This window comes from Acanthaster planci, linkage group LG19, assembly GCF_054643075.1.
Source record: "Acanthaster planci isolate LZ-2023a linkage group LG19, COTS_SCS, whole genome shotgun sequence".
In the NCBI taxonomy this organism is placed as follows: Eukaryota; Metazoa; Echinodermata; class Asteroidea; order Valvatida; family Acanthasteridae; genus Acanthaster; species Acanthaster planci.
The window spans coordinates 9,173,993-9,186,371 of record NC_141795.1 but is presented as its reverse complement, the minus strand read 5'-3'; the positions used below and the strand labels follow the sequence as shown (position 1 = coordinate 9,186,371).

Here is a 12,379-nt window from a genome sequence, read left to right as displayed (position 1 = left end):
TCTTTATATGGACATGGCACTCATGTGGCGGGTCACATGCACACACACTCTTGACCAATCAAAATCAATTAAACTTTCTTGTATCTAGGAGCCAGTGTGTGATTTACGCAGTAGGCATTATCAATTCTCAGCGGGCATTATCAAATGTTAATACACGGTGAAGTTGCACGTTGTTGAATAGGGAGACTATCTGAGGTATTTATGAATAAAGAACAAATAAATATTGTAACAGATCAGATAAAGGCACAACTTTTATCATGTTTATGGCAGACTACATGTACCTGTAGGCTATCTGTTCTGGCCATGTACATGTACATGCATGTACATGTACCTGTAGGCTATCTGTTCTGGCCATGTACATGTATACATGCATGTACATGTACCTGTAGTCTATCTGTTCTGGCCATGTACATGTACATGTATGTACATGTACATACCTGTACTTGTACAACACAGTATATTTGTGGGGATCTCTGTGCATTGATGTCTGTTTAGGGATCTTACTGATTTATACATGTATCCCAGTTTACATGTACATGTACATGTATGTGGAGCACATACAGTACTTTATGTACATGCGTATTGTACTATTCATTTAGTGCATTGTTCAGTTCCCAAAAGCACTGGTTATACATACTAATAACAATGTACATATTTTATTGATAAAGACTCCTTTAATGATTCCCCCTGTGTGTTGCAACTTACAAAGATCCGGATATTTGTCTTTTATGATCCCCTTATATGAAATACGAAGCACCGATATTCCGTTCTTTGGTTTTATGCCTGTCTGAATATTTCAAGTTCTTCTAAAGGTGCCTTTCTATATGCATGTTTTCATTGTGCCTTGACGAGTCCTTGAATGCCTCATGCGTCAATTGTGGAGAGCGTTCACTGACGTTGTGCAGGAGTGAAACAGATGCAGACAGGGAACAGGCCAAAGGCAGCCCAAGGATGTAGCGGTTCAAGTTTCAAGCTAACACAAGTGGCCACTGAGTTTGAAGTGATTTCAGCCAAGAGTCATGAAATATACATGAGAGTTGCCCTAGTGCAGTACTTGGTAGATGTCCCAATCAAATTGAAAACAACCTTGCAAGAATTTCCGGTGGCCTTGCTGTCAGGCATAAATATTACCATGCACGTACCATAGAATGTACCGTACATGTAATACCCACTTGAGTTTCTGATGGAAAATTAATTCCACTCTACTGCACCTGCCTGCATGTGTTTTTTGTCCCAAGAAGGTGAAATGTTTTTTTAATAGCATGTTAGCAGTGTCGAAAAGGTTTTGAAAAAAAGAAATATGAAAACCTGACTTCTGTAGTAATAGTTGTAAATTCCTCGTGATATTTCATGCCTTTTTGCTTTGTCAACAAACTTCACACCAGAAGTGAAAGAAATTTCGTGTTGTTTCCCCACCGAATCCTCCAGATTCTCAGATATGCTCTCCGGGACCAAGAGAGCGAGTTCTATTTCTATGAGGACATTGATCAGTTTGTGGACGAGCCCCACAAGTATTGCATCTACTATGAGGAACACCTGAAGACAATCCAAGAGATGTATGCCATCCACACCGTCTCGCAGACAAACGCCAGATACCTTCGCATGCCCATGAGGACAAATGGGGCTCCCGACGAACAAGTCATCGATACCTTCTTTGATGTTTTGAAGGTACATACATGTACATCATTTGTTCACACGTGGAAAATTATTGGTTTTATTCTGTTTGCATGCATGTATATTTTGGAGGGATGGCTTGTATTTGAGATACATATATACATGTACATTTTGATGGAGAACAGGAACGTTAACACAGCAGAGGATTCATTCTTGTCGTCGTGAAATCGAAACTGGTTAACCTTGGAGGACATGCAAAGTGGCGAGAATTGTCTGAGACAGTTTTACAGAGAACACATTGCTTGTAACGTGTTTAGGTCGGGTGCCGTATGTTTATATCAACCGCAATGGGTGGTGAGTTCAATTGTAAAATGTCCTGGTTGTATTCACATGCACAAGGGTATTCCAGAAATTAGGGGTCCCGTTTTTTTTCACGTCCCTGTAATATCCGACATATAATTTTGTAAGTTCATAACACATTTTTCACAAATGCCAATGGGAAGTCTTTTCTCTATTTTTCCCTGTCATTTTCACAGGGTTAAGTTTCAACTGCAATGTATTGTATGGTACATACATGTAGCCCACTTTGTTGCAAATGTCATTGTATGGTGTAGGACCTTGCACTATTGCAAAAGATGAAGCTACAGTAAGAAATGTGGTACTGTAAGTCTGAGATCCTTCATTAACTTACATGTACATGTACGTGTACACGACAAAATACTGACTGATTTATCATTAATAGTGCAACCATGCATCCTTATTTGCTCAAATCTCGTTGCATCAACTTTCTAAGTCCACAGATATCAGGAGGGGTTTTGTTTGGTTTCTTTTTTTTGTTCGTTTTGTTTTTCCCCTTCAGCAGTATTCCTTGTAATGCAAACAGATGCAGATGTTTAGACTTGGTGTTGACTTTCCAGGGTTACTTTTGCTTTTAGTTTGTTTATATTAGAAAGTAATTGATAATCTCTTCAAATGCTTGTGGTAGTTAAATACCACAGCAATTACTTGTACTAAGTAGTGTAAACAGGTTCATGTATTGTACATGTACATGTAGATCGCAGTAGTTAAATGGGCTTCTAACCATTACCATAATTATAGAGGTCAGGGAATCCCTGTGGATCCACTAACCTTCCATAGAAGTGATGGCAATTTTGTATTGTTACGTGTTCATGTACAGGTATATACTTGCGTACTGAACATGTACATGTACTTGTAGTATATAGTGTATTGTACCCCGGTACATGTGATACACAGGGACTAATAGAGGGAGTCGAGAGACAAGACCCCGGTGCATTTAAACATGCTGATGTGCGGTACATTTATCATGAGTGTTCCATTACCGGTAGTTCTCATGTATTCATTGCAGGATGCTCTAACAGTACCATATTAGATTTTCTACATGTATATGTAGCTGTACACGAAGGCTTGCTTGAGTCCCTTTTTAAAAGCTTCTTGTGAGGTGAAGAGGGCCAGTGAAGGTTGCTGAGGATAGAGTCTAGTATGTTTATAATTTTATTCCAGTAATTATATGTATACATCGATGTACTGCTTTTTAACACTCTCCTTGGACTTTAAAAAAAATCTTCAAAAGAGCTTCAAAATGCATGATAAAACAAAAAGTTTGAGAATTGTTTCTCAGGCAATTTGTTTTCAAATACATATAGTTGCTTGAATAGATGAGTGATATCAGATTAGCACATGTACCTAAAGGTCAGTGTACATGTATAGTACGAGTGTTGTCGTCGAGACCAATTAAGACCTTCACAAGACCAACACAAGACCTCCACTCTGAATTCAAGTCACAAGCTATTCAAATGAACTGCAACAAAAGCATTCCTTTGTCATTGTTCACACTGTTGCTTATGGCTGGTCTTGTGTCTGGTCTTGTGTCTGGTCTTGTGATGGTCTCGGCTACAACACCGGTGAAAACATGTACTTAAGGCAAATGCAAAAGCAAAGTAAATTGATGTTGAGAAATATCTGCCGCTGAATTCAGTTGACACGAAATGCGTTCACCTATTGCAAATTTACCGCACAAAATTGTAATCTGTTATCACAGATGTGTATTGTGTTTGCTTTTGTGTCAAGTACCAGTGACGGCCGGCCATGACGTTCAGTTCTCAAATGAGCAGTGCATTATGGTCACTTACATGTACACTACACACGCAGCGTAAGTTTGTCCATGGGTAAATTTACGTTCATGTATGCAGTTGTCCAAATGTTCATGCATGATGCCTGATTGACGTTTTGCCTCTCACTGTTTGTCCATCAGGATGTACCAACTCTGTTTGATCATCAAGACACATCCACGCCTGGAATGGTCTTTGTGGGTCACATGGGAGGTAGTCGTACCACCTTTGCCATGGTTCTGGGCATGCTGGTCCTTGCTCATAAACACGGCTTTCCTGATGTGGCATAGTAAGTCGTTGACAATCAAATGGTTCTTCAGTGAGATAGAGACAGGTTTAAATTTTGACGAACAATTTACACTCTCATAAATATAAATGCATGTATCTGCCGACCCACGCCGCCACCAAATACTATTAATGACTGCTGTACAAGAGGCTATCTACACGTAGTATGATGATAGGCCTATGCACTGGCACACTTTGTTTAAATGTGCACTTTCTATGGATCCAGAGGGGGCCCATGATCCACTAAGCATCCTAGGAGAGCACGCATGTAAACAAACTGTGATGTCATCAGTACAGAGGTTTATTACTGAGTCACTTATCGATTCTTCTTACAGTGAACAGACCCATGCTATGGAAGAGAAAACTCGTAATTTGGAGAAGGGGGAATTCCCAGTGGTTCAGCAGTTGTGTGGGGCATTACCTGACGGCATACAGACCAAACAAGAGGTATGGAAAAAAAAGGCTTTTCAACCACTTTATGCTGGGGCATTTTTCAATGTTGATGATGCTGGGCCGGCATGACTGTCATTTTTTCCGTTTTCAAAATCCTTCAAAAATTCATCATTTCGGTCGTTTATAGCCACACGATGTAATCTTTAGGCACTACTCTGAGTTGACAGGTGACCTTCATTGATGCCTGAGTATTTCAGCCAGGCCTGCAGCCTTGTAAACAGAGCCCAGATTGTGCGGTGTTGTATAACTGTCTTTTGTTCACGAACCTGGCTCAGTGCACTGCTGACCTCTTTTCAATAGGGGCCAGATTAGCATGAAGCAGTGCTGTGTGGCTCATCGCTGGGGTGGTGGAGCGCTTTTGTCCCCGGTGGTAATCTGCTGGCTCTCAATGCTCCAAACCCTGGTATACGGTTTCAAAACAAGGCTGGATAATCACCACTTTTGAGATCGAAAAATGCCGGTTATGCCCAGCAGCCTGGTCTTTTGTTCGGAGCACGGTCTTTTGTTACAGGGCCCTGTTTCCTTTGTCCGAGTTCGGAGACCCCGGCCACACATATAAACCATACGTCTCCAATTCCGAGTACAGTCAGCCTGAGATGGAACACTCGCATAATTGGGTTGCCTGAGCAACCGGATACCTTGTCTACATGTACACACTGAGCCTGAGATGGAATAATTGAGTTGCCTGAGCAACCTGATGTACCTAACACATACCCGGTACACAAACCTGTACTTGGACTAGCCATTGTAAATGTACAATTGCAGGGTTTTTTCAAGGACAAATCTATGTGCATCCACCAGGAGGCAATGATACACAGGTATACCAATTACATGTACGTAACAGAGATCTGCTTGCATATTAGCATATGTTTATGCATAGGCGTCCGTTATTGTGAATAGTGTAATGGAAATATAAGTGAACTGTCAGTTAAACTCTAGGGTTATTTCTCTTCGCCCCATAAGTCTGAAATTTTTGGTTGTTGTTTTTTTTTTCTCAGTACAAGCTATTTGAACAGTTTTACTCATTTTCTCAGAAGGCTTGTTAGCTTTTTATACAGTGGCAAATATGCTTATGCCATCTCTCACTGTTGAAACTAGCATGGTCACGGAGACATGCTTGAGTTTTACCCATTACAACTTCCACATCAATAGTGCTTTTAGGCATGTAGTGTCTAATGGGATAATGCTTCATTTGTTACCTAGTGCCAGCAGGCATTTATTGAGCCTAGCAACGCCTGGACTCACTGAAAGCACGTGGCAACCATTTGCCCTATGTTTATGCTTTGTCTTTTGTGGGGTGGTGTTGCGTTGGCAGTAGGGTGGGTGTACTGTTTTCAGAAGCGTTGGGTAGCCATTTCACAAAGTTTGAAATGTACTCGTAGGAGGAATGAGTAAAGTTGCCCTTGCTTCATTGGAACACTCGTTGCTTTGTTGTTTTGGTCTTATTAGGTGTATTGGTACCAAACAGCTACTCTGATATTTTGTTTTTGCTGGTTATTTGCAACATGCTTCATCCAAGCAGAATGAGGCTGGTTCATACTCCACAAGAATTTTTAGATTTACAGGGCGGTATTAGTGGTGGTAGAAGCAGATTGGTCGCGGGGTATTTTAGCTTGAAGCAGATTGGACAAGGGGTATTTTAGCTTGAAGCAGATTAGTCAAGGGGTATTTCTTATAGTGTGAAGCACATTGGTCAGGGGGCATTTTAGTTTGAAGCAGATTAGTCAAGGGGTATTTCTTATAGTGTGAAGCAGATTGGTCAGGGGGTATTTCTTATAGTGTGAAGTAGATTGGTTGGGGGTATTTTAGTTTGAAGCGGATTGATTGTATATTTTCAGTTTGACACTAATTGGCAGGATTGTATTTTAGCATGAAGCAGATAAGTTAAATGGTATTTAATACGAGCACATATGAAGCTATATTGTAATTTACAAGCTAGTATTTTTGGACATGTAACTTCAAACATCACACTGACATACTCTACGGTACATCGAGCATGTACATTTATAGTTCTTCGTGTCACAAGGCTCATTTTTCATCCTTTCTGTCCTAAAACTATGAATTAACCCTTCCCCATTTTGTTTCAAACCTGCATGTACACCTCCCCCCTCCCCGATCATCTGAACCCCAACTGCCAAGCATATTGTTTGGCTTACACTACACAGTACTAGAAAATACTAAGTAATAGTCTTAAGCCTGAAGGACCAAGTGCAACAGATTAATACTTCTGGCTAGGTTACTTCCATTGTTACTTGTACAGAGAACAATAAAGCCATGCATTCATAGTGCCACAGCACTGTATGGTACATTGTCTTATCTATTGTATCTTATGGCTTCAGAGAACAATAAAGTCATGTCCTCTTACAAGTGACAGTGCTCAGTACTACATTTTACCACATGTAGTAATTTGTAGTATGATGTAGGGTTAGGGTTAACAAGGCTGTGACAAATTGGATACTACATGAGAATGTTACACATTCATAGCTATTAGAGCCGAATTCGCGGATCCAATGATTTACCTTAGGTATGGCAGGTGTGGTAGGTGCTGCACAGTGTAGCCTGATATGTATTTGTTTGGAGATCTCTGGCCTGTTCAGTCCAAATGTGAGAGAGGTCAGTGACTGGAGACTGGCAAGGGAAACATTGATGAAAGATTAAACACTGTCTGCTCACCAGAGAGAGAATTCCTGCACTTCTTAAAAGAAAGCGAGAGCTAAGTAGATTAGCATCTAGCATGCTTTGATTTGATATTGCCCAGCAGGATCGGATTATCTTAAACAGTATGCCCTTCACTTGTTTAATGATTCATGCTGACGCCACTGAAGATATTTGCAGGGACAAAAAGCATTATGAATTGATATTGTTCAATGTATTTATAAGTTGGAATGATGGTGAAGCATTGTCGGTATGGAAGAGTCTGATGGATGGCTTTATAGCTGAATATTTTAAATCAGTCGTATCCTGAAGCCACGTTTTTTTTATTCATATTCTCAAAGATGTTGCATTATGAATAATGCTTCCTGCTGCATTGTGTGTGCTTTTTACGGCTGAATAGATTAGATTCTTACAAAGGCTACGTGAAAGCACGAACAGCATCCGAATGCATAAATGTATTGAGATGTACATACATTTGTAATCTGTCAAAATCCAGCCCTGCTTGGTTTATCCATGATATTGTTGTTATTCATCTAAGGTGGATGTTTTAATTGATCTGTGCGATGACATGAGCAATATCCGGGGAGACATCTACGACAGCAAGAAGAAGATGGAAGCAATAAAACAGGACTACGAAATTGCTGTAAGTCAGTGGAAAGGAAAGCTAGTGCTTTGCTGCTGATGCCTAGTCATTTTGTCATACATTGGAAATAAGTCTTTGACAAGTTAAGCTTGATTCATAAATACCTCAGACAGTCTCCCTATTCAACAACGCGCAACTTCACCGTGTATTAACATTTGATAATGCCCGCTCAGAAGTAGTAATGTCCACTGCGTAAATCAGGCACTGGCTCCTGGATACAAGACACTTTAATTGATTCTGATTGGCCAGGAGTCTTTGTGCACGTGGCTTACCACACGCGTGCCAAGTCCATACGAGGAGATTCTTTTGGACAACTTGCACAAGGAATATACCATAAAATGGATGGCAGTATTCAGGAAAATGAAAGTAAAATTCTAAAACAAAATCATTGGAAATCCGTTATATATTGAGTTCTTTTGACTCACTGACTAAAAAAGGTATCTTTGGATGGGAATAAATATGTGCTTGGCCAGTCTTCAACATTAGTTTAAGACCAGCTTAGGAGACTGCACTGATAATGGCCTTGTCTTCAGCTTGGGCATTAGTCACGTCCACTCTCCTGAGCCGGTCTTATGCATTTAAGACCAGCCGAGCACATAAGAATTCCCTTAATAAAATTTGGTACACTGAGTTTTGTTTGCACATAAACATGACAATTTGAATTCCTCAGACTAAAGACACTTGCTGTAACTCTTAATTCAGGGCAAGCATTTGCATTATAATGACCACCATCTCTGAAATGGACTGGTTCCTTTGTACCCTTATCCATTGAAAACAGTGTATTGAGGCAAGGCGTCTCTTATGCAACCAAACAAAAGTTTGTCCCAAATCACTAGGCATAGCAATTGTGTCTTTAGTATCAAAAATTCCAATTATTATGTTCACGTGAATTGAAAGAACTCAGTGTACCAGATTTTATTCAACTTAAACTTGCAAAAGGCTTTTTAATAAAATGATAAAAGTTGAAAAGCATGGGGTTTCACTTCAAGCAGGAACTTTTGTAAAGGCAAAGTGGCACTGGGACTTGTCCCATCAGTTTCATGTCCAAACCAAAGGATTTGATGCACATATGATGATGTTTATTTAACCCTAACCCTCCAAAATCTTTTTCTGCAAAGTGGAGGAATTTGGAAGATTCAGGGTGTATGGCAAAAGTGCCTGGCTGATTTCGAAGGATGCCATACATGAAGGTCATGGATTAGACCTTATGCTGTTTGTGCTTAGTCAAGCACAAATGTAGCCCGATATTTCTTTTGAATCAACTGCACAGCTCAAGAGTGCCATTCACACTGCCTCAACATAATGACAGGAATTGCTGGAGGATTTAGAAGGATTTGGGCAGTTAGGCACACCTCCAAATCACATTTTCATAAAATTTCAGAGGATCTTGGAGGATTTGGGCTGAAGGCAATTTTTTTGTGTTGAAAATCAGAGGATTTCGAAGGATTCAGGATGGTTCCTAGTAAAAAGGTCTTGGTGGTTAGGGTTAAACATATGAATCATTTTCATTCACCGATTAAAGTGAACGGCTGAAATTCTTGGACTCCTATTTTCGATTTGGTTTTTTTCATGCATGTATCTTGTACTGACTTCAGGGAGGCAGCGCCAAGCAGTTTTTTCTGCAGAGGATGTTCAAGTACTTGGAGCGGTACTGCTTTCTTCTTCTCTTCAATAGCTACTTACACCAGCAGGTACATACAGACCATGACAGGTGTCTGTCGGTGGGGGGGGGCATGTCTATCCACTTTTTAAAGTGGGGGATATCGTATCATTTGTCCCTCCACTTTTTATCCCGACCTCAAATAAAAATGTAGGGGAGCAGGCCTACATTTGATTTATATTTCAGATAAATATTATTTGAAAAATGAATTAATTTTTCAAAAGCATTTGCTGAAAAATCTAGTGACGTAGTCAGAAAGTGCCTCGGATTGCACCACTAGACATCTAGAATCTAAAATTTCCCGGGGCCCTTAAGCAGGCCCCATACCCCACACGGTTGGGGCTCCACTTAGCACTCGCATTGGCTCTAATCAAGGTTATAACACCCCCCCCCCAGTTTTGAAAAGCAATTGGCGCCTGTGCCTAGGACCATCTTTTGACCCAGACGAGCAGATCATGTCGCTGTCTTCAATACCACTGTGTTGGTGGACATATTGACGTTCTTTGACTTTCATTGTGCAAGATTTTTGAAGAGGTTGCTTTCTGTTCAGCTCCGGCAGCTATCCTCATCTCTCGTTATAACAAAGTTAAAAAGACCAGACAAATGACTTTGTTATGAACAGGACTTTGTTATAAAAGGAGTGGAAAAACAAAGAAAGCATAAGAATTCAAGAACTTGGGATTCTCTTTGCTTTTGTCACAGTATTTTGTTATAACAGTGTTCCTCATAACGAGAGTCGACTGCACATTCGTAATGTAGAATCAGAGCTGTGTATAAAAAGTTGCGACATGAGTGTCTCAATTGTTGGAACCAAAATGGTGGATTATGCGTTGTTGCACAGGGACAATTAGCACACAACAGCTGCCTGCTGTATTGCACACATAACAACCAGCCATGTTGGTTCCAAAGTCTGATGTTGACACTACTCTTTCTATGTGCAGTTCTGTGTTGTGAACTATACCCCATCAGCTTCTCATCTACCAATAAACTTACAGTTGGAAGAAATCAAGAAATGAGGAAGTCAAGTCATGCCGGGATTGCATATTTCATTCACTGTGAATTGCCTTTTCATGTTGGTGTGATACAGAAAATCCAGATGTTCTGCCAGTCATTCCAAGTGTGGATGCAGCAGCATCCCATACTCTACCGCATCCTGGGTGACATGGACTCATTTGAGAAGGACGTCAATCCTGCTCAGCAAATCGCCATGGGCAACAGATTTCTGGTGAGTTACACTGTAGCAGTTGGGTGTTAGTTCCCTCATCGGTTTCCAGCGTTCTTTTGCTCCATTCATGAGATGGGAGACACAGAATGCATTTTGTTTGCGGAGAGGGATTCATCAGCATTTGTAATTTGCCCTACATGTAAATATTGTTTCCAGTTCTCTGACAATCATTCAAGTTCAGTCTAACTTTTCAAGTCCTTGCTTGACCAGCTCCTCAACGGAGTGAATGCCATATGTCAAGTTACCTCCCATCCTGATGAGGAGAGAATGTTGCCACAGGTATATTTTTTTATTCACGCAAGTTACAATCGTGCTTCAATGACACAGGTTGCTGACGAGTATCTTGGGTTGGACGTGTTGAGCTCACACCGAGAGGTCAAAGTATCAAACTTCAGACGGGTCCCCGGGTTGCCAGTCTTTGGCATGGCTCAACCTGGAAGAGAGGTATGTTAGATACTAGACTCACTGTGCAGTCTTCTTAGGTTGATGCAGGAGTTGCCTTGGACATTTCTCAAACCCTTGTGAATTTTATTTTTTATTTATTTTGATTTAAAAGCATTTAACAAAGCCGGTAGCACAAACATACATAAACTACAGTGGTATGTGTACAGTGTTAAGACATACAACACTGATAAATTAAATATTATTATTACCGAAAATGGGTCACTTGGGAGACATTCCCATAGCAACGTGCACAAAATTTTTCAAACTTTACCGTCCCATAATGATATTCCCTAATCCGATCTTAACCAAACTTTGCATTTTTTCCTTTCAGACCCTAATCTATCATTTCTCAAAATGTGGACAGGAAAGATTTTCCTCCTTTTGGTAGTTGAAGCATTAGGAGCATCTCCCGAATGACCGATGTCTCCCTAATGTTGAAAAATTTACCACAAAATGTCTCCCAAGTGACCTATTTTGAAATATTAATTAAACTACTCACAGATTAAAGAAAAAGAAAAAATGTAAAACATAAAATATTTAACCAGTCAATAACTTTATCAAAGTGTTTAAGCAACAGCAGTGCCAAAGCTATAAATGCAAAGCCAGACTTAAGAGTCCATCAAACATACAGTGCCAGATACAGCACCAGAAAGGAGGTCAAGGTCTGAAAACAATCCGGTTCGTAAGTGTGACGTCACTTCAGTCTAACCCACGTCCACTGCACATGCACTGCACGTAGAGTTACATGCATTGATATGGAACCATGGAACTTCAGGGATAGTCCAATGGGAGCCTGCAAACCGTGGCGCGTCCACCTTTGTGACCAAGTCACGAACTGGATAATGGTCCTTTGGCAGGGCAGGAACTTCATGGAAGCATTGAAGGCAATTGCCTTGATGCCCCTGGTCTGTCGCCTCTGTGCCCATTGCAATGCCTCCATAGACAAGTTGATTCTCTAATACAAGTGCCCTTTGCAGAGAGAAATTGCCTCGCCCTTTTCAGAACAAAGTCCCTTCCCTGCTTTCGTGTCAAAGTCCCCACTTGTTAGCGGCGCTGAGAGTTAGACTGGCCAACACCTCAACACCATCACTGCTTTGTGCCTGTCAGGGTGTCCAAGCAAAGGCCCCAGGGGTTTTGCACATTCTTGACTTGACTGACTGATGTATGGACTGATGCATCAAGCAGAATGAGAAGTCACTGCTGTGGTGATTGCAGCATGCTTGTAGACAGGTGCCAACAACCAAGAGGTTGCCAAAATCACACCCACATCA

General features: G+C 40.8%; 1 protein-coding gene across 3 annotated transcripts in view; it reads left to right on the top strand.

The window, feature by feature from the left end:
- The window catches only part of pald1 (phosphatase domain containing paladin 1), a 49,482-nt gene that overhangs the window by 22,378 nt on the left and 14,725 nt on the right, over positions 1-12,379 (top strand). For all 3 annotated transcript variants that reach the window (XM_022245730.2, XM_087129952.1, XM_022245731.2), the window contains exons 5-11: positions 1,429-1,668; positions 3,887-4,032; positions 4,364-4,475; positions 7,675-7,779; positions 9,375-9,470; positions 10,527-10,664; positions 10,992-11,108. In XM_022245730.2, the coding sequence (XP_022101422.1) occupies positions 1,429-1,668; positions 3,887-4,032; positions 4,364-4,475; positions 7,675-7,779; positions 9,375-9,470; positions 10,527-10,664; positions 10,992-11,108 (954 nt within the window). The remainder of the gene's footprint in view (positions 1-1,428; positions 1,669-3,886; positions 4,033-4,363; positions 4,476-7,674; positions 7,780-9,374; positions 9,471-10,526; positions 10,665-10,991; positions 11,109-12,379) is intronic.